The sequence below is a fragment of the Amia ocellicauda genome, chromosome 2 (assembly GCF_036373705.1).
Source record: "Amia ocellicauda isolate fAmiCal2 chromosome 2, fAmiCal2.hap1, whole genome shotgun sequence".
In the NCBI taxonomy this organism is placed as follows: domain Eukaryota; kingdom Metazoa; phylum Chordata; class Actinopteri; order Amiiformes; family Amiidae; genus Amia; species Amia ocellicauda.
In genome coordinates, this window is record NC_089851.1 from 49,055,171 (window position 1) to 49,077,384 (window position 22,214).

The 22,214-nt window shown below is 35.6% G+C and overlaps 1 protein-coding gene across 3 annotated transcripts in view; it reads left to right on the forward strand.

Moving 5' to 3' along the window:
- The window catches only part of dnajc13 (DnaJ heat shock protein family (Hsp40) member C13), a 150,435-nt gene that overhangs the window by 84,793 nt on the left and 43,428 nt on the right, over positions 1 to 22,214 (forward strand). For 2 of the 3 annotated variants that reach the window (XM_066687458.1, XM_066687476.1), the window contains exons 19-33: positions 52 to 147; positions 360 to 503; positions 1,448 to 1,465; positions 4,614 to 4,696; positions 5,419 to 5,572; positions 6,293 to 6,396; positions 11,538 to 11,697; positions 12,422 to 12,484; positions 12,811 to 12,912; positions 13,290 to 13,394; positions 14,624 to 14,826; positions 15,541 to 15,625; positions 17,588 to 17,742; positions 18,425 to 18,470; positions 18,767 to 18,921. In XM_066687458.1, coding sequence (XP_066543555.1) covers positions 52 to 147; positions 360 to 503; positions 1,448 to 1,465; positions 4,614 to 4,696; positions 5,419 to 5,572; positions 6,293 to 6,396; positions 11,538 to 11,697; positions 12,422 to 12,484; positions 12,811 to 12,912; positions 13,290 to 13,394; positions 14,624 to 14,826; positions 15,541 to 15,625; positions 17,588 to 17,742; positions 18,425 to 18,470; positions 18,767 to 18,921 — 1,673 coding nt within the window. The remainder of the gene's footprint in view (positions 1 to 51; positions 148 to 359; positions 504 to 1,447; positions 1,466 to 4,613; positions 4,697 to 5,418; positions 5,573 to 6,292; positions 6,397 to 11,537; positions 11,698 to 12,421; positions 12,485 to 12,810; positions 12,913 to 13,289; positions 13,395 to 14,623; positions 14,827 to 15,540; positions 15,626 to 17,587; positions 17,743 to 18,424; positions 18,471 to 18,766; positions 18,922 to 22,214) is intronic. The other variant, XM_066687467.1, reaches the window with a different exon arrangement.

The following is a 22,214-nucleotide window of genomic DNA, read 5'->3' on the forward strand; positions in this document are numbered from 1 at the left end:
CCACTAGTAGTTCTAAAGACATATTCTCATCCCAGTGTATTTTTATTCCAGCCGACGGGTCTACTGGCATACCTGGACAACCCAGATCCTGTTCCTGAGAAGGATGTGGACAGAATGCATGTCAGAGATAATGTAAAAATTGCAACGGTAAATATTGCAATACAATAAAAAGTATGAGAAGTTTAAGTGATTTGTTAAATATTTACATTAGATTTTTGCATTATTCTACTGATATAGCATGTAATTTGGCTCTATAGTGATACTTAAATATTGTAAAATGGCATCCTAATTTAAGTTTTTATTTTTTATCATAATCATTACAAAAATAAAATCTATTTTCTGGAATGTTCTTTTCACAGGATCAATTTGGAAAGTGCAATAAAGTCCCCGAGTGGCAAAGACTTGCTGGTAAAGCTGCCAAGGAGGTTGAAAAATTTGCCAAAGACAAAGTGGATTTGGTTCTCATGCACTGGAGAGACAGAATGGGGATTGCACAGAAGGAGGTGAGACTTATTCCAAAGATACTTAATACAACAAACAACAAACATTTATTTTTTCAACTTTTCAATTTTTTGGGACCGTAAGCCACCCATTTTGCAGAACAGTTTTTGTCACTGCATGTTTAAAGATTTTTAATCAGAAAGGTATGTGGCTCTATATAAGAAAACACCATAATTATAGTACAGGAAGTTATTTTATGATAAAACACAAAATCTCATCTACAATTGTATCCACATCTTGCTTTTTTTTTCTTCAGATGATGCACTCTTCATGATTGTTGTGCTGAATTTAACATTTTTAGAATATTTACACCTACAAAATGTATTTATAAGATCAGATTTTGATATCACTTATATTATATTTCTTTTATGTTCAGTACTGCATTCAATAATAATTGTACCTTAGTTATGTATTCAGTACTTTTGTCTTTATTACATTTTGTTATGAAACACTTTAATGAAACCTGTTAAGGAGAAAATAAAAGGTCAGTATCGAATACTACAGTTTAACTTCCAATAACTTTGATAGTCTTCATTTCAACAAACAAATCTAAAGGAGATACTAGATTTTGAATCTAAGAATAAACACAAATGGAAAGCAAGAAAACATTTGATTTACACATTCAAGATATAAAACTAAATTGATCAAAGCAAGTTTCATATAAAATGTGTAATTTCCTTCCTTTGTCTGCTGTCTTAATTTTCTACCCATTGTTGTATTTGTGCTAAACAAATTCTATTCTCATAGTTTGAAATTGTCTGCAAAATATTTTAACATCATTATGAACTTGAAAATAATTACAGAATTGATTGAATGATGGCTGTGGAATACAAACAAATTAAATTGTAAAATAATTCAATCTGAAATACTCACTTAATGTTTGTATTGACTTTGCCCCTTTTATTTTTCCTTGTTTGCCTTGGCTTTACATTGTCAATCAATACAGCAGGACAGGAATAACTTGGTGAGTAAAATTCTATACACATCCAAGTGTTCTTGTATGCTTTGCTTGTTATGTATGTCTGACAAATTGATTTCCTCTGATGGTGAATATTATGGAGGAGGTAATAATGCATTTATTATCCAGGCATTTGGTACTTAGATTTCAGTAGTGGGGCTTTTAATTACTTATTTCAATTATGTATTAAAGATTTTCACTATTTTATTCTAAAACTGTTAAATGGTAAATGTTGCCAGTTCTTGTAATGAAATTCCACATTATGAACAGTGCAACATGCTCTGTATTTTGTGAAATTGATCAAGTGACAGAGAGATGATCCAAAACTGAGCAATTTGATCATTAAACTGTTCTGTTCAATAAACTAACATCTATCCACCAATATGTGGTGAAATATGAATGAAATACATTTCCTAAAGTAGAACATCTTGGGTATCATTTAATAATTAATGTAATTTAAACATTTATGAATTATTATGAAGTTTAGGTTACCAAAAACTGAAAAATACTGTACATTTCAGAGTTATGTACTGTATATACAATAAACTGGAAACATTGAGGTGTTCTAAAACTTTTGAGCAGTTCGTGTGTGTGTCTGTGTATGTATGTATGTATGTGTGTGTGTGTGTGTGTGTGTGTATGTATAATAATATTATAATATGGGTAGTTAAGTTGATTATTTTCTTAGTCTGAGACATTTTGCCGAAATTAGTTGTAGTTTGTACTGAAATTGCTTTTGAAAAATGTTCAAGGCATAACTTTCATTTTAGGTATTTTAAATAAAACAAAATCTCAAGAATGGAATCGTGGAGTCTGAAACCTTCAATTTTTAACTTTTTGTGCATGTCAAAATGTTTTACAATTAACCACTTCAACACCATGACGTACCCCTGTACGTCAAATTAAAATCCTCACACAGTATCATGCCTTATCTGCATATGTCAAGATTAATATTCTATTCTATTAGCGGTACTCAGTCCAGCAGGTTCAGGTTTCATTCCCAAAGGCAGTACTTGTACTGTACAATGTGTATTGTCGGGGAGGGCAATCATGCAACATTTACAATATACAATAGCATGTCGTTTATAGCTTCCACTGTACCTGTGTGCATCTAGAAGTCTTATGTCTATTGCGACAATCCATTCACCTTTTACAAGTATATAAATAGTTCTACATTATTATTATTATTGCATTTTTTTTGTTGTACTTGTTTAGTTGAAGTTTATGTAGTTTTTAGCAAAAGCTATACAGTGCTGTGATGAGATGTTCAGAAAACAGTGCTGAATTCAAGGCAATGAAGCAGCGTCTGCAGGAGCCAGATCCATCAAAATGCTGCGCAAAGCTCTGATGGCACAGGTTTTGAGTTTTAGTTGATACTTACTGTTCATTGTTTATTATTATAGCGTTTCACTGTATTTTAATTTTAAGTTTATTTCCATATAAAATATAAAATGTGTTTTTATCTCTTTTCTGAACATGGATATGTAGTACACTGGAGCATAAAGCGTTAATGAAAAACACATAAAGCAATTTAGATGTTTAATTATTTTCAAAATCTGGTACCTTGGAAGGGTTTCCTTTTTTTTTCTGGAGTTGAAGAGGTTAAGGAGAACAAGAACCTTCAACACACCTGAATATCTATTAAATTAATGGATAAAGCATTAGAAATTATTTACATTCACATGTATATGGAAACATCATTATACAATCCATAATGCAATAATCCCATTTGCATTTTCATTTCCGTATAGTAGTATGCACATTTGCAGACAATATTAAAATGTAAATGCAACAGCCAATTGCAGTTGCATTTTCAAAAACGTCCCCGCTTTATTGTGGACTTGTGAAATGAAAGAAACAGCGCACCCCTCATGCAAATACATGCTCATGCTCTACCGACCTCTAACCTTTCACCTATGAACTTCTGAACACACCCACAGAACTAAAGTGCTGCTATTGGTCAGCTGTCTCTGTTCAGGAGAGAAGCGCTCGATTTTGAAGTATAAGGATTGATACAGACCCGGAAATCACACGACTCCTGGAATTACGATTATTTTGAATGTTATTCTCGCTTCATGGCTAATTTTAATATATCGATCAAGACCTATACTTGTTAATATAGAACGCAAAAATGCCAACCCTCATGCCAAATCACTTTTCACATCAGAAATAAACTCGGTGCAAATGGAGAGCTTAACTGACATTAATTGCACCAATTATATTGCACTGAGAACACGATAATGAGTTTATTTTATACTGTTTGTCAGGTATAATTAATACAAAGGTATAAAGCGAAGTTAGCCTGTTTTAGGTGTTTCTTAAAGCTATTGGCACGCACATGATGTGTTGTGAAGTTAATAGAAACAAAAAGTAAATTAAATATAGAAAACAGTGTTTGCAAACTACAGTTCTGGAAAAAATTGAGACCACTGCAAAATTATCAGTTTCTCTGGTTTTACTGTTTATAGGTATCTGTTATCAATACTGTATATATCAATACTTATACTTGAAATCGAGGACTTCTCTCATGAACAGAGACCACAGAACAGAGAACAGCAAACAGAGACCGCTGACCAATGGCAGCACTTCACAGTCATGTGTGGGTGTGTTCAGAGGTCGAAAGTTAGAGGTCAGTAGAGCATGATCATGTATTTGCAATACCAGTCTTTGATCATGTATTTGCAATAATGTTTGACATTGCATTTACATTTTGTCCGGAACACAGTGTAAGAGGTATGACATGCATTTGCAAAGAGGGGCGCTGTTTCTCTCATTTCACAATTGCATTATCAACTGAATAAAGTCCATCTTGAAGTGGGGTTGATCATGCATTTGTAATAGCAGTCTTTGACCATGCATTTACAATAGCGTTTGACATTTGCTTTTCCATTTTGTCCAGAAAACTGCATAAGAGCTAGGGCATGTATTTGCAAAGATGGGCGGTATTGTTCTATTTTCACAAATACATTATCATTTGAATAAAAGTCCACCATAAAGCGGGGGAAGTTTTTGAAAATGCAATTGCAATTGGCTTTTGCATTTACATTTTAATATTGTATATATATTGTGTATATACATTTAATAAGCAGTATATATTTTGCAATGGGAATTCCAGAGACAAAATTGTGGTTAACAATTGTTTTGCTTGTTGCAGAACCCAAACCAAAAACCAGTAATATTACGCAAAAGAAGGCAAAGGATTAAAATAGAGTCCAACTGGGAACTCTTCTATTACAGGTATGCACCAACAATAATGAAGTTATGCTTTGCAATTTCTCACCAACAGAAATGGATAACTTTGAATAGGGCCTGCTGAATTTTCAGATGGAGAAAAAACAGAAAATGTTATAAATGTTTGATTTGAAAAGACAATGAATTAGCAAATTCCTGCTGTAAAAGAAATGATTCAACTAAACCAGCGACTACTGCTAATAATAGTTCCATTCATGTTTTATCTTACATTTTATTTTAGTATCAATTCATAAATATAAAATCTAAATCGCATTAGTTCTGTTCTACTTCTAACTATACATCTTTCAAATTCCAGAAGGTTTTTATAACGGCCCTTACAACTGCTATCCACTGAATTAGTCTGTTATCTTGTTGTTTGCCTATGTCCTTATATTTCAAATGAATATTTTACTTTAATAGTTAATAGTAGTCCCATTATTACAGAAGAGTAATCCAGCTCAATAAGTTACTATAAAATTAGCTACTTCCCATTATGTTTTCTGTTGTAATATGTTAAAATGTAAAATGTAATTTTATTAATTTATTATCTAATCTAAATCTGCATCTCTGTAGGCTTGGAGTTACAGCAGGTCAGGTTATATTTAGTAATAGTGTTTAGATAACTTATTCATACTTTTAACTAACCAAACCAAATCACTGCCATGTCAAAACAGAAGACCAATAGCAAAAAACTTTGTACATCTGACTAATGTGGCCTGCCCTCTCAGATTCCAGCAAGATCATGCCATTTCCAACCTGATCTGGAACTTCAAGACACGGGAGGAGCTGCGGGATGCCCTGGAAGGTGAAATGCGGGCTTTCAATATCGATCGTGAACTTGGCAGTGCCAGTGTGATATCGTGGAATCACCAGGAGTTTGAGGTTAGATATGTCCTGCCGTACAGTTCAATGTAGATGGATATGGAATTATAATCCATTAATGGTTAAACAAAGACACTCAAATTTAGCTCACTTGCTCAAATATCTAGCTGACTTGCTTTTTGTGCTTCACACCGCTAGTCTACAGTACAAACAATAGAACTATAGCATCGTGGGAAGAACTTATGCAGCTTCCACTCATAAGCCTGCAGGCTCACATTGGCCATAGGAGATGCTAAAAACAATGCAACAAGCCAAAGAAACGAAGCCCACCAAAGCACTCGGCCAATTGCTCACCTTCCCTTAGGGAATCTAGGGGAATCTAAGTTGACTGTAGCATAGTCTATATTCTCAAATCAGTGTTGTCTAGAATACAGGGCTCTACATGTGCTGTACTCAATATTCCTCTTGGTTAACAAGTTTTTTTGTTTTGTTTTTTTCCATTAAATCAATAATGGGTCAGTTCAGTATAGGCTTCAAGACAGGATTTAAATTGCCATACATTTACATGTTATGCCGCTATGGAAAATAGAATATAAAAGGTTTAGCCTATTACAATCCAATTTGGTAATTTTGCTACTGATTGTTGATTTAAGTTATAGTAAAATGCAAACTTACAATAAGTGAGCAGACCATAGGATAAATATTAGCCAACATTCTTTTTGATGACCACAATCTCTAGAACCAGAGATAGTGATGACTTTTTGCTTATGCTTTTTGAAGGTGAAATATGAGTGCCTTTCAGATGAAATAAAAATTGGGGAGTATTATCTGCGACTGCTGTTAGAAGAGGATGAGAGTGAAGAAACGGGAGCCATTAAGAGATCGTAAGCAAACCTTTTTCATCTTCCTGATATTATCATTTTTCAGGCTGCTGCCTGATTTGTGCAACGGTTCAAACCAGACCAGGGTATTAAACCATTTTCTGTTTGGCCCTTTTACTTTCATGACCAAGTGCACAATTAAATAAATTAAATGGATTTTGCCCTGCAAAAAGTTTGTGGTGTCTTCTCACAGATCTTGTTTCGCACGACTATGCCATGGCAGTGGTCACAAACTGTATTAACTCTGTAGAACCCGTCTCGGAAATAAGTGGAGAAGTCGTCGAGATAAAGCAAATAGAACTTTAATCAAGCCGGCCCGGAAGCCCCACGTCAGGAAAATTCCTTCAGTGAGGACTTCATGTTTACAAACATGAGTGAAGCTTTATAGGAAAATGATGTAGAATCTTGTGGCCGTTCATCCAATCAAAGGCTTCAAAAGATGCAAGCCCTGGAAAGTTTGTAGGCTGCCCTTCCCAAGGGAGGTGGTCATCATAGAGGCAGATGTCTGGTCCTGTTACAGCATACAAACGGTACGATCTTGTGGTTTTCTTAACAACGAGGTAACATCTTTGGCTTTGAGAGGAGAAACAGGAAATCCACACACAGACAAACCCATGGGCGATGCATTCAGACCATTTCTCTTATCATACATTAAACAGAAGTAGAAGCAGAGAGAATAATTTCAATAGGATGTATCTTTAACAACCACCTTGTTGGTTTGGCTAGGCTAGATAAAGCTAATTTGCTGAGTCTGTATACAAACAATTTCTAATGCTAACATCAATATAAAACATATACAGTCTTCAACTCGCAAGAAAACAACCTGCAAATGCTGTCCTCTTGTTTTAGACAACTTTAAAAAACTCTTGCAATAATGCCAAACCACAAAGCACGGTTGACAAATATAACAGAAATACAAGTTACATAGTGAGTGTACAGTGAAAATATAGAATGCTTACAGTAACTGCAGTAAAGGTGTACACTATGCGTAACAAATTAGGTGTTGCGCCCAACATTCATACAAACAAAATATATCATTCATACACAGTTGACAGTACACAGATTTTCAGTCATTGATGTGTTGATTTAGTTAGTGCATCTCTGTACACATTGCTCTATAATATTAATTCTAAATGTGGCTATAAAATTGAAACCAAAGGACACAAAAAACATATATTTAAACCTGTACAGCAATCAAGCAAATTAAATTTGAATGTATTTACAATAGTTAGGCTACATCATGTTTAACTGGGACCTGGCAAATGCCTCACAATTGCAGGTGTAGTGGTGGAGAATTTCTTCCAAATTGGTAATACATTTTAAAAGCATTGTGATATTTTGTGCAATTGGTAGGCAGCAACATAACAACAATGTACTCCCTACCTATGCCACTGCTCTCAATGCAGCTATACCCATTTCCATACCGTAAAAATAGCTGCTAAGTGTAAGTGCTACTATGGTTTAATATTTTTTCTTCGCATAACATTTACATGAATTTCTTGGGTAAAGTATGTGGAGAGGTCTGGATATTTACAAGACAAAATGCTTATGTATGCTTTATCCTTCCTTCTAAACCCCGATTTATGCTTCTGGGAGATGTGCATAGCGACACAAAGAAGGGGTTTCTGGGTAAGCGTGGCTCACATAGGAGTCGACGCGCACACCTCCGAGAACTCAACAATGTGTCGCACATCTCTGCATTCCTGTTCTTCAAGCAAGCGCTGATTGGTTGAGCAGGGAGATTCTGAGACCCACGGCCAATCGCTCAGTGGTGGGTTGACTAGTGTACAATGTACAGCTTTAGGCACTGCAGCAGGTCAGAGAAACAATGTGGTGACATACGAAAGTATTTAAAATGCATAATTTCATCCATAAAACACATTTGTTGCACTAAGAGACTATACTGTCCTGGACATGTGCAGAGGTCTCTGGGGCTCCGTTTGTGTCACTCATAATTTTGTGCACATAATTAGTATTTTGTCCCATGAAATGCCCACTTATTTCGTGCTTGGCAGTTTTGTGTATGAAAAGTAAAATGTACTTTGCCTTCCGTGGACAGAATGAACACCCGAGTATGGATTATGTTCACAAAATGATGTATGGAAAAATACAATTTGTGCACCAGTCAACCTGTCGCCATCCTTACACGTAATACAAAAGAATTAGTATCATGATCAAACAGATCACTGTTTGCATTGATCCAAAGACCTGGGTTTGCAACATGATCAAAATTGAATTCCAAAGGACAGAAAGATCAAAGCTATATTAGCTGCAAATCTAATACAATAAATAATAATGATAATGAATATATGATGTGTAGAAAATCATGTGTTTCACCAGTCAACATGATTATAAGACCAGATTGTGGACTATATTATATTCAGTATATAGCCTACTGCATAAACTGTGGGTCGGTGGTTGGAGAAGTATTCATCGCTTATTAAAGTGGAACTGCACCCCAAAATTTTGTATCTTAATTCTTCTGGCGACTGACCCAGGATATGTTCCATTTTAAAGAAATTCACAATTTTGTACATGTTTTGGCTCACTTTTTCTCCACATGGGCAGCGCCATTTTGGATTTCAAAATGAGATTATATACAAACATGACGTAATTACAGCCCAGACTTCCTGGTGTTTTACAAAACGAAAGGTATTAAAAATAGTAAATGTGTTTGGATAAGCTGATAAACTGATTTAGGTGAATTATATATTATTAATAATGTTTCAAAATATATATAGGTCTAGCGACCCAATTTCAGGTTTTAACCTTTTGAGCAGTACGTTTTCTGCTGTGACTCAGGGAGTGACAATCTTTGCCCGCACTGATAATTTGATTCCTGCAGCACACATCATCTCTGTTCATCCCAGAGAGAAAGGGGGGAAATACATGTATATAACTTTAAATATCTGAATCGAGTTGATTAATTAGTTTACATGTGTTAAACAGTAATGACATTGTATATTAAATAAGAAATAAGACTGAACACTGGGGGGGAATCACACAAATGTTTATTACAGTTAAATAACTTATTTACAGCTCTAACCAGTTTATTTATACAAACACATATGCAGGCTACATGCAATAATAAACTAATTATTTTAATATATAGCAGTACAGGTAGCCTATAGCAATATTCAAAACATAAAATACATTTAAACACTAATGTTTCGACAACTAAAAGTTCGCTTTGAATATAAATCTTTAAAATATAACACTTGTTTATCGTTACAATAAAGCACTTCAGAGTTTGTGTGTGTGTGCGAGAGAGAGTTCAGATTTCAGATTGGGAAATTATTGGTTGACAATATGCATTTTAGCACACATTTGTTTGTTTTCCCCACCATGTCCAATATAGGATGTAAATTAAATAATGAAAAGTATCTCCTTATTTAGATCTGTCTTCTGTTTGTAGAAGGAAAATCATTCACTGCAACCAGGAAGCGTCTTGTTTTTATTTTAATTTTTTGCTGAAAAGCCTATATAAAACGCCAGAAGGCACCTTTTCTTCTGTATTCCTATTTCCCTGTTCAAAGACGAACCTGTCACAATGTGTATGAACTGGCTGCACTGAATATACACTCACTACCTCAAAGTAAATTGTCCCATTTTTAACAGGACACTCAATGACAAATAATTTATTTTATAATAAACAAAACACTTTGACCGCTAATCGCAAAGTACAAATCAGACCAGGGTGTGTGTTTTAACATTACGAAGCTTGTCATTATGCGAGGTTTGATCTTACTCGACTTTTCTAGAATTGTTTAGTTAGTCACTCATTAATTCTGCTTTGTGATTCCATTGATACATATCTGAAGTGCCCACTACACAACCTGAATTTGTTGGACCTTTTATCAGACTGAACACGATCAAGAAATGTACTGATCCATTCGATGTCAGTTCCCATGTTGATTGCCAAATTGCCAGTCAGTGGGCTATCTTTTTGAAGGCATCTACTGTGTTGTATAGAGCCAAAAGCCATACAGTGTGGCATGTGTATTACACAGACGTTGAGTGCCACTGCCCCAGCAGCCGTCGGTGTCAGACATACACCCAGCCTCACCGCACTATGGGGCCGCACTGACATCAATGATTGTCAGCTAGAGAGAAAATGGCGGCCGCCTATGCATTCATAAATCCCGGTTTTCCTAAATATGTATTCACTTTGGACTATTTTCGACATTACCATATTTAAAACAATATATACATCTAACATAATCAAGATTTTAAAAAAAATGTGGAGTGCAGTTCCCCTTTAAGTTTGAGGAGTTTACATCTGAAACATTGTATATGTATTTATTTCAAATATTTAGTAACATATAAGAACAGATATGCTGGAGAAACTCACTTACACAGAGAGATTTACTTTTGAATTGAAAAAGTGGAAATGGCAGTTCTAGTATTAAGTCTCCAGCCAACTATAGCAAGACAATATACATCTGCACATACAGGATGCAATATAGCACTTTTGATGTGTGCGTGTGTGCATGCGCGTGTGTGCGTGCGTGTGTGTGGTTCGGTAACATCTCATTAACAGTATATGTTGATTTACATCCACACAACACCATACATACACCGCCTCGGCCCCCGCCTTCCGTCTCCTATTTGGATGATAGAAAGTTGGAAACCCTAGGTGCACCATAGAAAATGGGTTTCGTTTCCTGTAGATTGTGATGTGGTAAATGCAACACTGTCCCCTATGGACGAGTCAATGTTACGTTATGTGCAAGTATGTTGGTAGAGACCTGTGCGAATGTGTGCATATGACACCTGCACACGTACGCAGAGACGCAGACACAGAAGCATAAATCAGCCTTTCTGTGAAAATCCTCCCCAATTATTGGTATCGGACCCATAAAACCTGTATAGGTCTGGCTCTACTTATTAATACCATAATTAAAACACTTACGTGATGTAACAATAGATTTTTTTTAAATCGGAATATGAACTATTTGTTGAAAAAAATGAGAGAGCGATATCAAGAGAGAATTATACAAATTGGAGTATTATTTTGAACTTATTTTGAAACAACATTTAAAATATTTAAAAATAATTAAGAAATACTATAGTTTTTAGTTAACCTTGAATGCCCATCACTATAATAGTGCTGTTTACACAGTGTTTTTAATTTTCTTCCTCAGCTATGAGTTCTTCAATGAGCTGTATCATCGGTTCTTATTGACACCAAAAGTCAACATGAAGTGCTTATGTTTACAAGCTTTGACTATTGTCTATGGGAAATGTTGTGAAGAAATCGGGCCATTCACTGATACAAAGTATATAGTTGGAATGCTGGACCGGGTGAGTGAAAACATTTTAAACACATTCTTGCTTCTATCCACTTGCATGTTTGGTTTATTCTGTTATTTTCACTAAAGCAGGTTTTATCAGTACAAAACTGGCACCTTATTATAATGTATTCATGGGCTGGTACAGTTCGTTATTATTAACAATACATATTTGTTTTAAATTATAAAAGAACAACTTCAATCTTCCAGTTACATCCTTACATTCCTTACATTATTTCGTAAGGAGGAGGTTCCGGCCACAGGTATGTCTTCCAGGGCTATCAAAGCTCAACAAAGTTCATGGGAATTAATTTCTAAGACTGCTCAAGACAAGTCTAGTGTGAAGGTTTTCTTCTCCCCAAAATACAAAACCGTATAGTAATGATATAGTTTAGACTGATATATAGATGGATATCGATAGACAGAGGGCAAAGCGAGAGAGTTAAATCTGTGAGGAGCTTTTTGCAAATGTGTGTTTTAACATAGTAGTTAAAAAATCCAAACAGTTTTTGTTTTGTTTATTAACATTTACACATTTGTTTATACGTACAATTAGAAAAAAAAAGGTTGAAGTATATTGTAGCAGTGTACATGGTACATTCTCTGTAGCTGCTTTGCAAGGTGATAAATGTCATAAATGTCTGTTCCTTAGACTTAAAGCACGATGTTGTATGTCACTTTTTATCAGTTCTGTACTGCCAATTTACTAGGTATGAAGTACTGTTTTTCTATTTCAGTGTACTGACAGACTGGAGAGAGACAGGCTTATCCTCTTCCTTAACAAACTCATTCTCAATAAGGTGAGTAGCCAATATCTGTTACTGGTAAGATCTACTCGATGACTTGGCTTTCCTAATGCATTATCTGAATAATTACATAATACTGAATAGTCTCATTGAATTACAAAGGCAGCAAATATGTAGTCACAACACACTATAATTTGGGATAAAATTCTAATGGTCTGAGGGTAGGCCGGGGTTTATTTAATAATAATAAATGAATAATTAAGCCACCTGTGAATACAATTTCTGCTTTAAATGAGAATACAAACAGTACATATAAAATGTTGTAAAACGGACTATTGTAAAAAGGCTTCTCTTTGTGCTCTTGTTGTTGTTCAATAAAGAAAAATGTGAAGGAAGTAATGGATTCAAATGGTGTTCGTATTCTTGTGGATTTGTTGACACTGGCTCATCTTCACACAAGTCGTGCCACTGTGCCACTGCAGGTAGGCAACCCATAGTATTGTTTTTCAGATGGTTTCTGATGTTACCTCATTCACATTAAATACATAGGCTGTATATGCAAATTGCTCTACAGTTTCTTAACTTAGGTTTCTTAACTTTCCAGTTTCCACTTTTATGTGTTACTTTTTGCATTAGTGGCTTACTGGGCAAGCAAAAGCTTTTGGATCATGTTATATTTGATTTAAATTTTGGAAAAACATACATAGAAACTACTGTTTATACCGACAGTGTAGAGTTTAGCATTACACCTCATTTATTTCAGTTCCTAAAAGTGATGATATGAAGAGTATGAATATGTGTATTCTATGAATTAGTGAAAGACTGATCGGTGCTTCTTCATTTGATTCCTTTATTCCAGAGCAATGTAATTGAAGCCTCACCAGACATGAAGAGAGAAAGCGAAAAGGAGTGGTACTTTGGAAATGCAGACAAGGAGCGCCGTGGTCCTTTTAGTTTTGAAGAGGTAGCTTGTTTGCAAATCTTGTAACATTGCGTTCAGTACTGTTTACCACTTTACAAAATGGGTATTGTAAATCTCTAAATAATGCTAAGAAAGGGGAAACTGGTTGATACTACATATGAAATGTATGTACGTGTGTATATATAATATAATATTAGGGCTGCTTCGATTAATCAGGTCTATTAATCAACGAATTAATCGATCATCAATATTTTCTCTAATTACATTTTTTTTTCCATTATAATTACTGACGATGATACGGTTAACACTAGAAGCGCCGACATTTTGAACTACCAAGAGCTAATACCGCTCATTTTAACCGATAGTTCTTTTAAACACTGTGGTATAATAATGAAAGGCTAACAATCGATTAAAACTAGCACAAATGGAGTAGGGTATTTAATTGGAAAAATGAACATAAAACCTTAAAATGATTGGTATAAATAACATCAAAGTGCTTTTTTTTTTCTTAACACGTACACTACAGTCGAAACATAAGTTAAACAAGTGTTTATTTGCAGCGTAATCACTCTGTGTCCACTCAATCTGACTATATTAGTAAGAAGACAGTTGTAATGCTATACAATGCATGTGTTTTTCAAGCACAGTATAAATTGCGAGCAAAACATCCTCTTGTTGTAGCGATTTATAATTTAGATTGCTGCTGATTATAATTTAGTGATTTTTTTAAATATACATTTCACATTTGTAGTTTTTCCATTCCCGTTCAGCATTGTTATATCAATGCCTAGTATTGAAGTATTTCTGTGTGGCACAACCACTTAAAGACTGTTACACTTATTTAGTGCCCATTTAATCTACCGTTTATCAACTAATGCCCATTGATTAATCAATCAAATGACAGCCCCAATATATATATTACTATCAGTACTATTAATGACACATTTTACATAATACTCTCCCCGAGCACTTAAACTATAAAATATCAATTTAAAAATAAACTATGCTTTTTTTGTTATTGTTTTGTTTTGTATTTCCATTAAATTTTCTAGGTGTGAGAATATGAAGCATAAAAAGCTTTGATAGACCATTGACAATTTTATACTTTGTTTTATTTATTATTAAAACCCAGCCTCCCCCCTCCAAAAAACAAACAAACGAAAGCTACAGCTTAACTCTAAAAAGACAAGATTTGTTTGCTGATTTGTAACATATGGGTGGGTGCTATTTTGCTTAGAAGGAAAACTGCTGATTCCATTTCTCTGTTTCAGATGAAGGAGTTTTGGAGTTCGAGTGCATTGACTCCAAAGACACGGTGCTGGGCACAAGGCATGGATGGTTGGCGCCCTCTGCAGGCCATCCCCCAGCTTAAGTGGTGCCTACTTGCCAGTGGACAAGCTGTGCTAAATGAGACTGACCTGGCAACTCTCATTCTCAACATGCTCATCACTATGTGCTCCTATTTCCCTAGCAGGTAAGTAGCATGTTATGGATAATGGATAGTTTACTGAGGAGCAGCAGTAGATATTCTCACACTATTCTTAAAACTCACTAAGCCAAAACTGCTAAATTAAAAAATATTATTTTTTAGAAATGATAAATGTTTTGTGCCTTTGGGTGGTTTAACAAGTAAAAGCTTTGACTTCAAACACATGTTAGGGCCTATAGCCCACAATGCTAGTCTGAATGAAGCTCTCTGACATCAAAGCAAACTATCTGGGATTATATGTTTTATCATACCAAGGCTGCTCATGTTGGGTATGCGTGAGTCAGCCATGGTTTCCATGGCTTTTAGCATAACAGGAACTCCAGAGCAGTTACTAGGTGCTGTGAGCCCAAAGTCTCAGTCGTGAGTTCCATTAATCCTCTTCATGATGATGTAGCTCTATTTTCACTGTGGGCTCTGCGTGACAAAGAAGCAGATGGCTTGGCAATGCACGTGTCAGAGGATGCATGTATTGTGGGTTGATGAGTGGTAGTAAGCTGTTGATCTAACAACTGGCAATTCTAAATTAACAGGGTATACAAAATGACAAAACATTAAGTATTAAAGTATACATGAAAAAATATGAAAATAAGGCTTTTGATGGTGTTACCAATTCTCCCATTTTTAATGTGTGTTTATTCTAAACCACCCAGAGTACCTGAAAAATAAATAAAAATGTCATGTTTTTAACTTTTTCACTAGGGATCAGGATAATGCAATTATCAGACCACTCCCAAGGATCAAAAGGCTCCTTACTGATAGCACTTGTCTTCCTCATATTGTCCAGGTAATTAATACATTCTGCATTTAATTATTTCTAAATTAGTATTTTATATAGTAGGTTCTTAGCAGATTCTTTGTATTTGTTCAGTTCTGCATTTTGTGTATTGAACTGACAAATGGTCCTTTCAGACCAGGTGAAAAGGGGGACTTACGATCATGAATTATAACAGGGTTGCCGCGGGTCCTTAAAAAGTCTTAAAAGGTTTTAAAATAAAATCTTTGAAATTAAGGTCATAAATTGTCTTACATTTACCGTAAAATTTGCTGTAGGTATTAAATTTGCGGATGGTGCATTTAAGGCTGATGGGAAAATTGTCACGCACAGTGGCACGGTAGGTAAAACGTCTAATTAGCGTGTATTTGTTTGATTAAAGGACGACTTAGGCGGATCCGCCCAAAATTCGGGCATCGATTACAAAGTATTAATTATCTGATAAAAGATTTGAGATAAAGACATGCAGTGTTTTTAGCTGCGTAGCTGAGATTCTGCTGAAAAGAGCCATGTGCGGTGTGTTTACATCGCGCACTTCCTGGTTTTAAAAATTCAATTCGCATTGCAGCACATGGGGCTGGAATTGACCAATGGAGAGGATGTTACTGTGTGTGCCATGTGCCATGGAGATCTGCCATTACTAGCCAATCAAAAAAACGCTCTATCAGGCAGCTGATCAGTGTCGGGTTACAGACCGAGCAGCGCCACAGTGGGGGTGGCGGGGGGGGCCTTATACAATTCAGCTCATATCTCAGCTATTATACATGCTACTGCTATATATGTGTTATCTATGGATCCAGAGCAGCTTCAGCTATGCAAGTATTATGTACTTATAATACAGTATATATTATTATATTATATATAAGTGGAAAATATGCAATAAAGTAAAAAAAGAAACAGAATTCGATTTTTTTTCCAGCAATGGAAAACCGAAGCTGATTAAGATTGTAAGGTCAGCAGAATATATAACAAGACCCCCTGGCATGCCAGGTGCCCCTCTGCCACTTCCTGGAGAGGCCCAGCTTTGCTCAGTGGCATGTCTGAGGGACCTGAATAACTCAGGGAAAATAGAATCTCAATGTTCTCCTGGGTCAGTTTGCAAAAAAGGTGCATTATTTCAGTGTTATGTATATAGTTTATTGAAATACAATGCATATTGCAATACCTAAGGCTTTGAAGAGTATGTTCTAAGTGTCAAAACTGTTCATAATTACTGAGTGGGGTGTGAAATCAATCATAATACAAAAAAATGAATTCTGTTTATTTTTTTATTGCACATTGTTCACTCAAATACTCTTATAAGTACATTATGCATGAAAATGCATTTAGCAGAGGTTGTTCTGAAGAAATAGATATAAAACACTGTGGTTTATAAGCAAATGCATATTGTTTATCCGCAAGAATGTAACAGTGGTAAAAACTGGAAAATTGGCTCAGTCCTCTGAGGGTTAACTTAGTATTAGTCAATGGGAGACTCCGCCATTAAAATAAGTTTTACGTTTGCGTTATGTTAGCTAGCTACAGACGGTGACGTCTGGTTGCGTGTAATCTTTGCGTTGTTTAGACATTTTTGGGTCTTAAATTATTTTGTTGAGGTCTTAAAAAGCATTGACTTTGACTTTAAAAATGGTGAAAGAACCGTGTATAATGTTTATAGGACTTACATCAGGTTTTACATGTTATGTAAAAATAGTGATGTATTGTAACAATTGTAAGTTCCCCTGGATAAGGTTGTCTACATAGTAATATAAAAATAAAGAAGAGTTGAAGTTATGAAGATCAATCCCATAGCCTTACACAAAGACTTACTTGACTAGAAGCCAGTTTGGGGAAATTCTACCAATGTAGAGGATATTAAATGTGTAAATGTGTGGTTTTTTGTAGATATACAGAAAAAATCTAATTATAGGCTACTAATTTAAAAATTGTGGTGTTTCTTTTCTTTGAACATGATGTTTGTTTTATATTTCCCAGCTCTTGATCACCTTTGATCCAATTCTGGTGGAGAAAGTTGCCAATGTTTTGTATCTCATCATGCAAGACAACCCCCAGTTACCTCGGCTGTACCTCACTGGTGTTTTCTTTTTCATCATGATGTACACAGGCTCCAATGTGCTCCCTGTTGCAAGGTAAGAAGGTAACTCTAACATAACAAAGTGAAACTTAACCAGGTAAGACTCCATTTACAGAATGTAAAGGCTTTCTCTGCACTCATTGTGAACAAGCAAGTTTGGCATGAGACCAGGATTCCTGAAACAAATGCATTCAGATAACTAAATCAGAAAAGTGGTTTTATGAAAGATACTTTTTTGTGTTTGGTACATGACAACCCATGAGAGTTCTGTTGGAATTCCATTCTGGACCTGGATATATATATTTGAGAAATTAACAGTACAAGAAATAAACCTAATAGTAGGGTTTAATAGGAAATTTGTTTGTATAGGTGCAGTACATCATCTGCATACATTTGTGGAAATGTCTCTACATGAAAATAACTTACTTTCAGAATATTCCACTGTGGTGTTCTTTGGAATTTTGCGTTCCTGGATTGTACATACTGTATGTTTTTTGTTCAGATTTTCCTAAGACACATCTTATCATTAAAACCAGATCTAAATGGTATCTGGATTTTGTTAATAGCTATGAGCAACATGCTACCTCTGACCATCTCAAATAATATTACTACTACTTCTAATGTTTTCTCCTCATTCTCTTGCTCTAAACATGTCAATCATATAGTTGACACAATAACTTTATTATATATTAATATTTTCAAATAGTAATATTTTCCTCTCTGCTTTAATCTGGTAGATTCCTGAAGTACACTCACCTGAAACAAGCCTTCAAGTCTGAAGAGGTCAGTACAATCATAATATGCTTACTGATTTGATAAACCAAATTGCTTATACTGTATCAGGAGAATGATACTGACTGTTAAATTAAGAATGGAAAGGTTGCTTTTATGTAACAGTCATGTATAAACCATGTCAAAATACACAATCTAAAATTGTCATGTGCAAAAGAAAATTTTCAAAAGGTAAATGTTTTTAAGTCTCTATCGCTTTTATAAGGTGTTGCTGAAGATGGATGTCTACTGTGTCTTTTTAAGTGGTTTCAATAGTTGTGCCTAATTATTTGTTTGTTCTTTCGAAGGCGAAAGGACAGGATATTGTGCAGAGAAGTGTCCTGGGCCACATTCTTCCTGAGGCCATGGTTTGTTACTTGGAAAACTATGACCCTGAAAAGTTTTCTGAGATTTTTCTTGGAGAATTTGACACTCCAGAAGCAATTTGGAGCAGTGAAATGAGGTATGCATTCCTACTACTTGGGTGCATTTATTACTTTGAGGAGGGCAAAAGCCAATATTAAAATATTATGAAGACCAGCTTCAATGCACAACCTGATCATTATATGGATAAGGTTCAGCAGGCAAAAACAACAACAATAAAACTGCTTCTAATCTGGTCTACAGTGAAGTCAATGTGAGAAACAGTCCTGAAACTCACAGCTTATATACATGTGATAGACAATGCAGCATACAAAACTTATGCAGATTGCTTACACATCATACACACTAGGTACAATTACATGTGAGGATTTACATGTGAGGATTTAGTTTTCCTCCCATATCCCAAAGACATGCTGCTTTGGTTGACTGGCTACTCTAAATTACCCTGTAGCTATGCGTGTATGGTGTGCATGTGCAGCTCTGCAATGGACTGGCGTCCAGTCCAAGGTTTATCCTGCCATGTGCCCTGTGCCCTCCCGGTCAGGTTTCTGCTCACCATGACACTGTACTGGATGAAGCTGTTATTGTTTTGGGATGGCTGGATATACACTACTGGTCAAAAGAACACCACCATTTTTCCAGGTTTTATTTAAATTGAAGCAGTCCAGTGAATAACCTGAAATAGTACAAAGGTAAGCGGTAAATGCCAGAGGTTAAAAAAAAGTTTAGATTACCAAAAACTGAAAAATAATGTACATTTCAGAGTTATATACTGTGTTACTACACCCTCTTTGGCTTTTATTTGGCAGTGTTACAGGCAGCTCCTGTGCATAGAAGTTACACTGTATTCCTACAATGCGCACATCGTTTCAAAGCTTATTCTCTTGGCTACTAGCGCATTTCATTCTCAAACACATCCAATTTACAGTTTCCATGTCGCCCGCCGTCATTCAGAACCCAGAGGGTAAACAATCAGTCTGCTCCGGTAGGTGTCTCAATCAGACGGTCACAGATCACTCAGTTTCAGTCTGATTTCTTTACAAATAGGCTTGTTTTGTTCAGAACAACCTAACGATTAATCTATTTGAGGTTCTATCAAACACAGAGAAGTTCAGATCCAATTATGTAAAATTGTTGTGTATTAGTACATCTTTACATTTTGAGCTCTACGGGTGTGTATTGCTTCTACCAAAATGTGGATGGTCTTGTTTTGATTAGTAGACTGTCTGATTTCAGAATGTTGTAATTGTCAATATTTTGAGATTTTGTATTCCTACTCAGACCAAGTATCCCCCCACCCCCGATTTCAGGATGCTGGGGGGCGGGTGGGGGGAGCTAAGTGCAAGGGGGCTATAAAAAACATATTTTTCCCATCAGAGAATGCTTCATGCCGTTAGAAAGCCACACACTGGGCAAATACAACACTGAAGAGTGCACATGGGATTAAAGAGAAGCACACATTTGGAGGGGTTTGTCAGCTTAAGGTGTTACATTTTTTTAAGCAAAACGATTCCATGATTTACAACCCCAATTCCGAAAAAGTTGGGACAGTATGGAAAATGCTAATAAAAACAAAGAGGAGTGATTTGTAAATGTACTTTGACTTATATTTAAACAAAAAACATATAAAGACAAGGTATTTGATGTTTTACCTAATCAACTGCATCGTTTTTGAAGGTAAATGTTTATTTTGAAATTGATACCTGTAACATGTTCCAAAAAAGTTGGGACAGTGGCAATTTAGGAATAATAGCGATGTGACAAGTTGAAATAAGAAGGTGATGTGAAACAGGTGAGGCAATCGTGTAATCATAGTATATAAGGAGCCTCCAAAAAAGGCCTAGTCCTTCAGGAGCAAGTGTGGGTCGAGGCTCGCCAATCTGCCAACAGATTCGTCAGCGAATAAACCCTTTGAGAACAACATTCCCCTAAGACAAATCAGTAGGATTTTGGGCATTTCACCTTCTACAGAGCACAATATAATTAAAAGATTCAAGGAGTCTAGTCAAATCTCGCTGCGTAAAGGGCAAGGCCGAAAACCACTTCTGAATGCACGTGATCTCCAATCCCTCAGATGTCACTGTAGCGTAAGGTACACTTATAAATTTAAATTAAAGAAGTGAATTTATAGTATCACCTTATCACGAATCCTGGAATCTTGTAGAACTCAATTTCTGTAATAATTGGACGCAGACACCAATTCCAAAGATATAAATTGTCAAATTTATTCAAAGCAAAGACTAAATGTAGCACTACACTAATTATACAAAAGGGAAAAACTAATTAAAATTCAACTCTAGATCAACAAATCAAAGACAAATCACTTCTGTGACCAAATCAAAGACCATGGGATCGCATATGATAACACAAATCGTTAAACAAAAAAGGTTATAAACACATTGACTACAATACCGGTTAGTAAGACGAAGGTGAGTCTCTCATTAGTATTATTAGTCAGACATTAAATAACTACACAGGTTAGTATTTATGTCAGGTAACTTCTTGTTATATATATATCGGTCTCATTTACGTTTAGGTGCCGAGAAAGATCCTATCATTACTTGTTACCACAATTTCCCTTAACTGATTATTATTCAATGATTAAGGATAGGCAGGGCCACCAATAATCTAATGTCTATTAACTTGTGTCAATTTCAGACTAAACAGTTAAACAGGAATGAGAAGATATTTCTCGGCGTTGACAAATTTTATTTCTAAAATTATCAACAAAACAGTTTAATGCAACACACATTTATAATTAAGAAAACTAAATGATATTACACATTCTAGAGTTATGAATCACAGATTAACATTTCTAATTGATTTCTCAAATGTCATGAATCATGAACTCCAAACTGTTAAACTTATCTGAACTTCGTCGCAGAGAGGCCTCTCTGTCTTCGGGCTCAGATAACAGCACACGGCACGAGGTCCGTGTGTTTTGGAACAAAGGCAGTCCGGTTCGGCTTTGTCCAGTAACTTCCACTCAGTCGATGCACCTGGAAGTTGGGGTTTCGCGAAAGTAGAGTCGTTTCCAAACAGATTTTCCACTGGTTTGAAGGCTCCAAGGTTGTGCACAAAATCTTCTTTTGTAAGCAGGGTTTCCACCGTAGTTACTTGAAGACGAAGTCTTTGAGGAAAGCAGGGCCCTGTTCGTTCCAAGGGTCAAGTTTCTTAAGACTCAAATAGCTATTTAAATGACTGACACTTTCATATACAGTCGACTTAGTCAATTGTCCAGCTGTAAAACTCCACTGATCAGGTGGGCACAGGCGGGCAGCGCAGTCTGTAAAGTTCTTTATTTAATAAAGTCCTTTAAAAGAATTCTTCGTACGGCTCAATCTCCTTCTCCCAGTTTAACTCTTCTGTTGC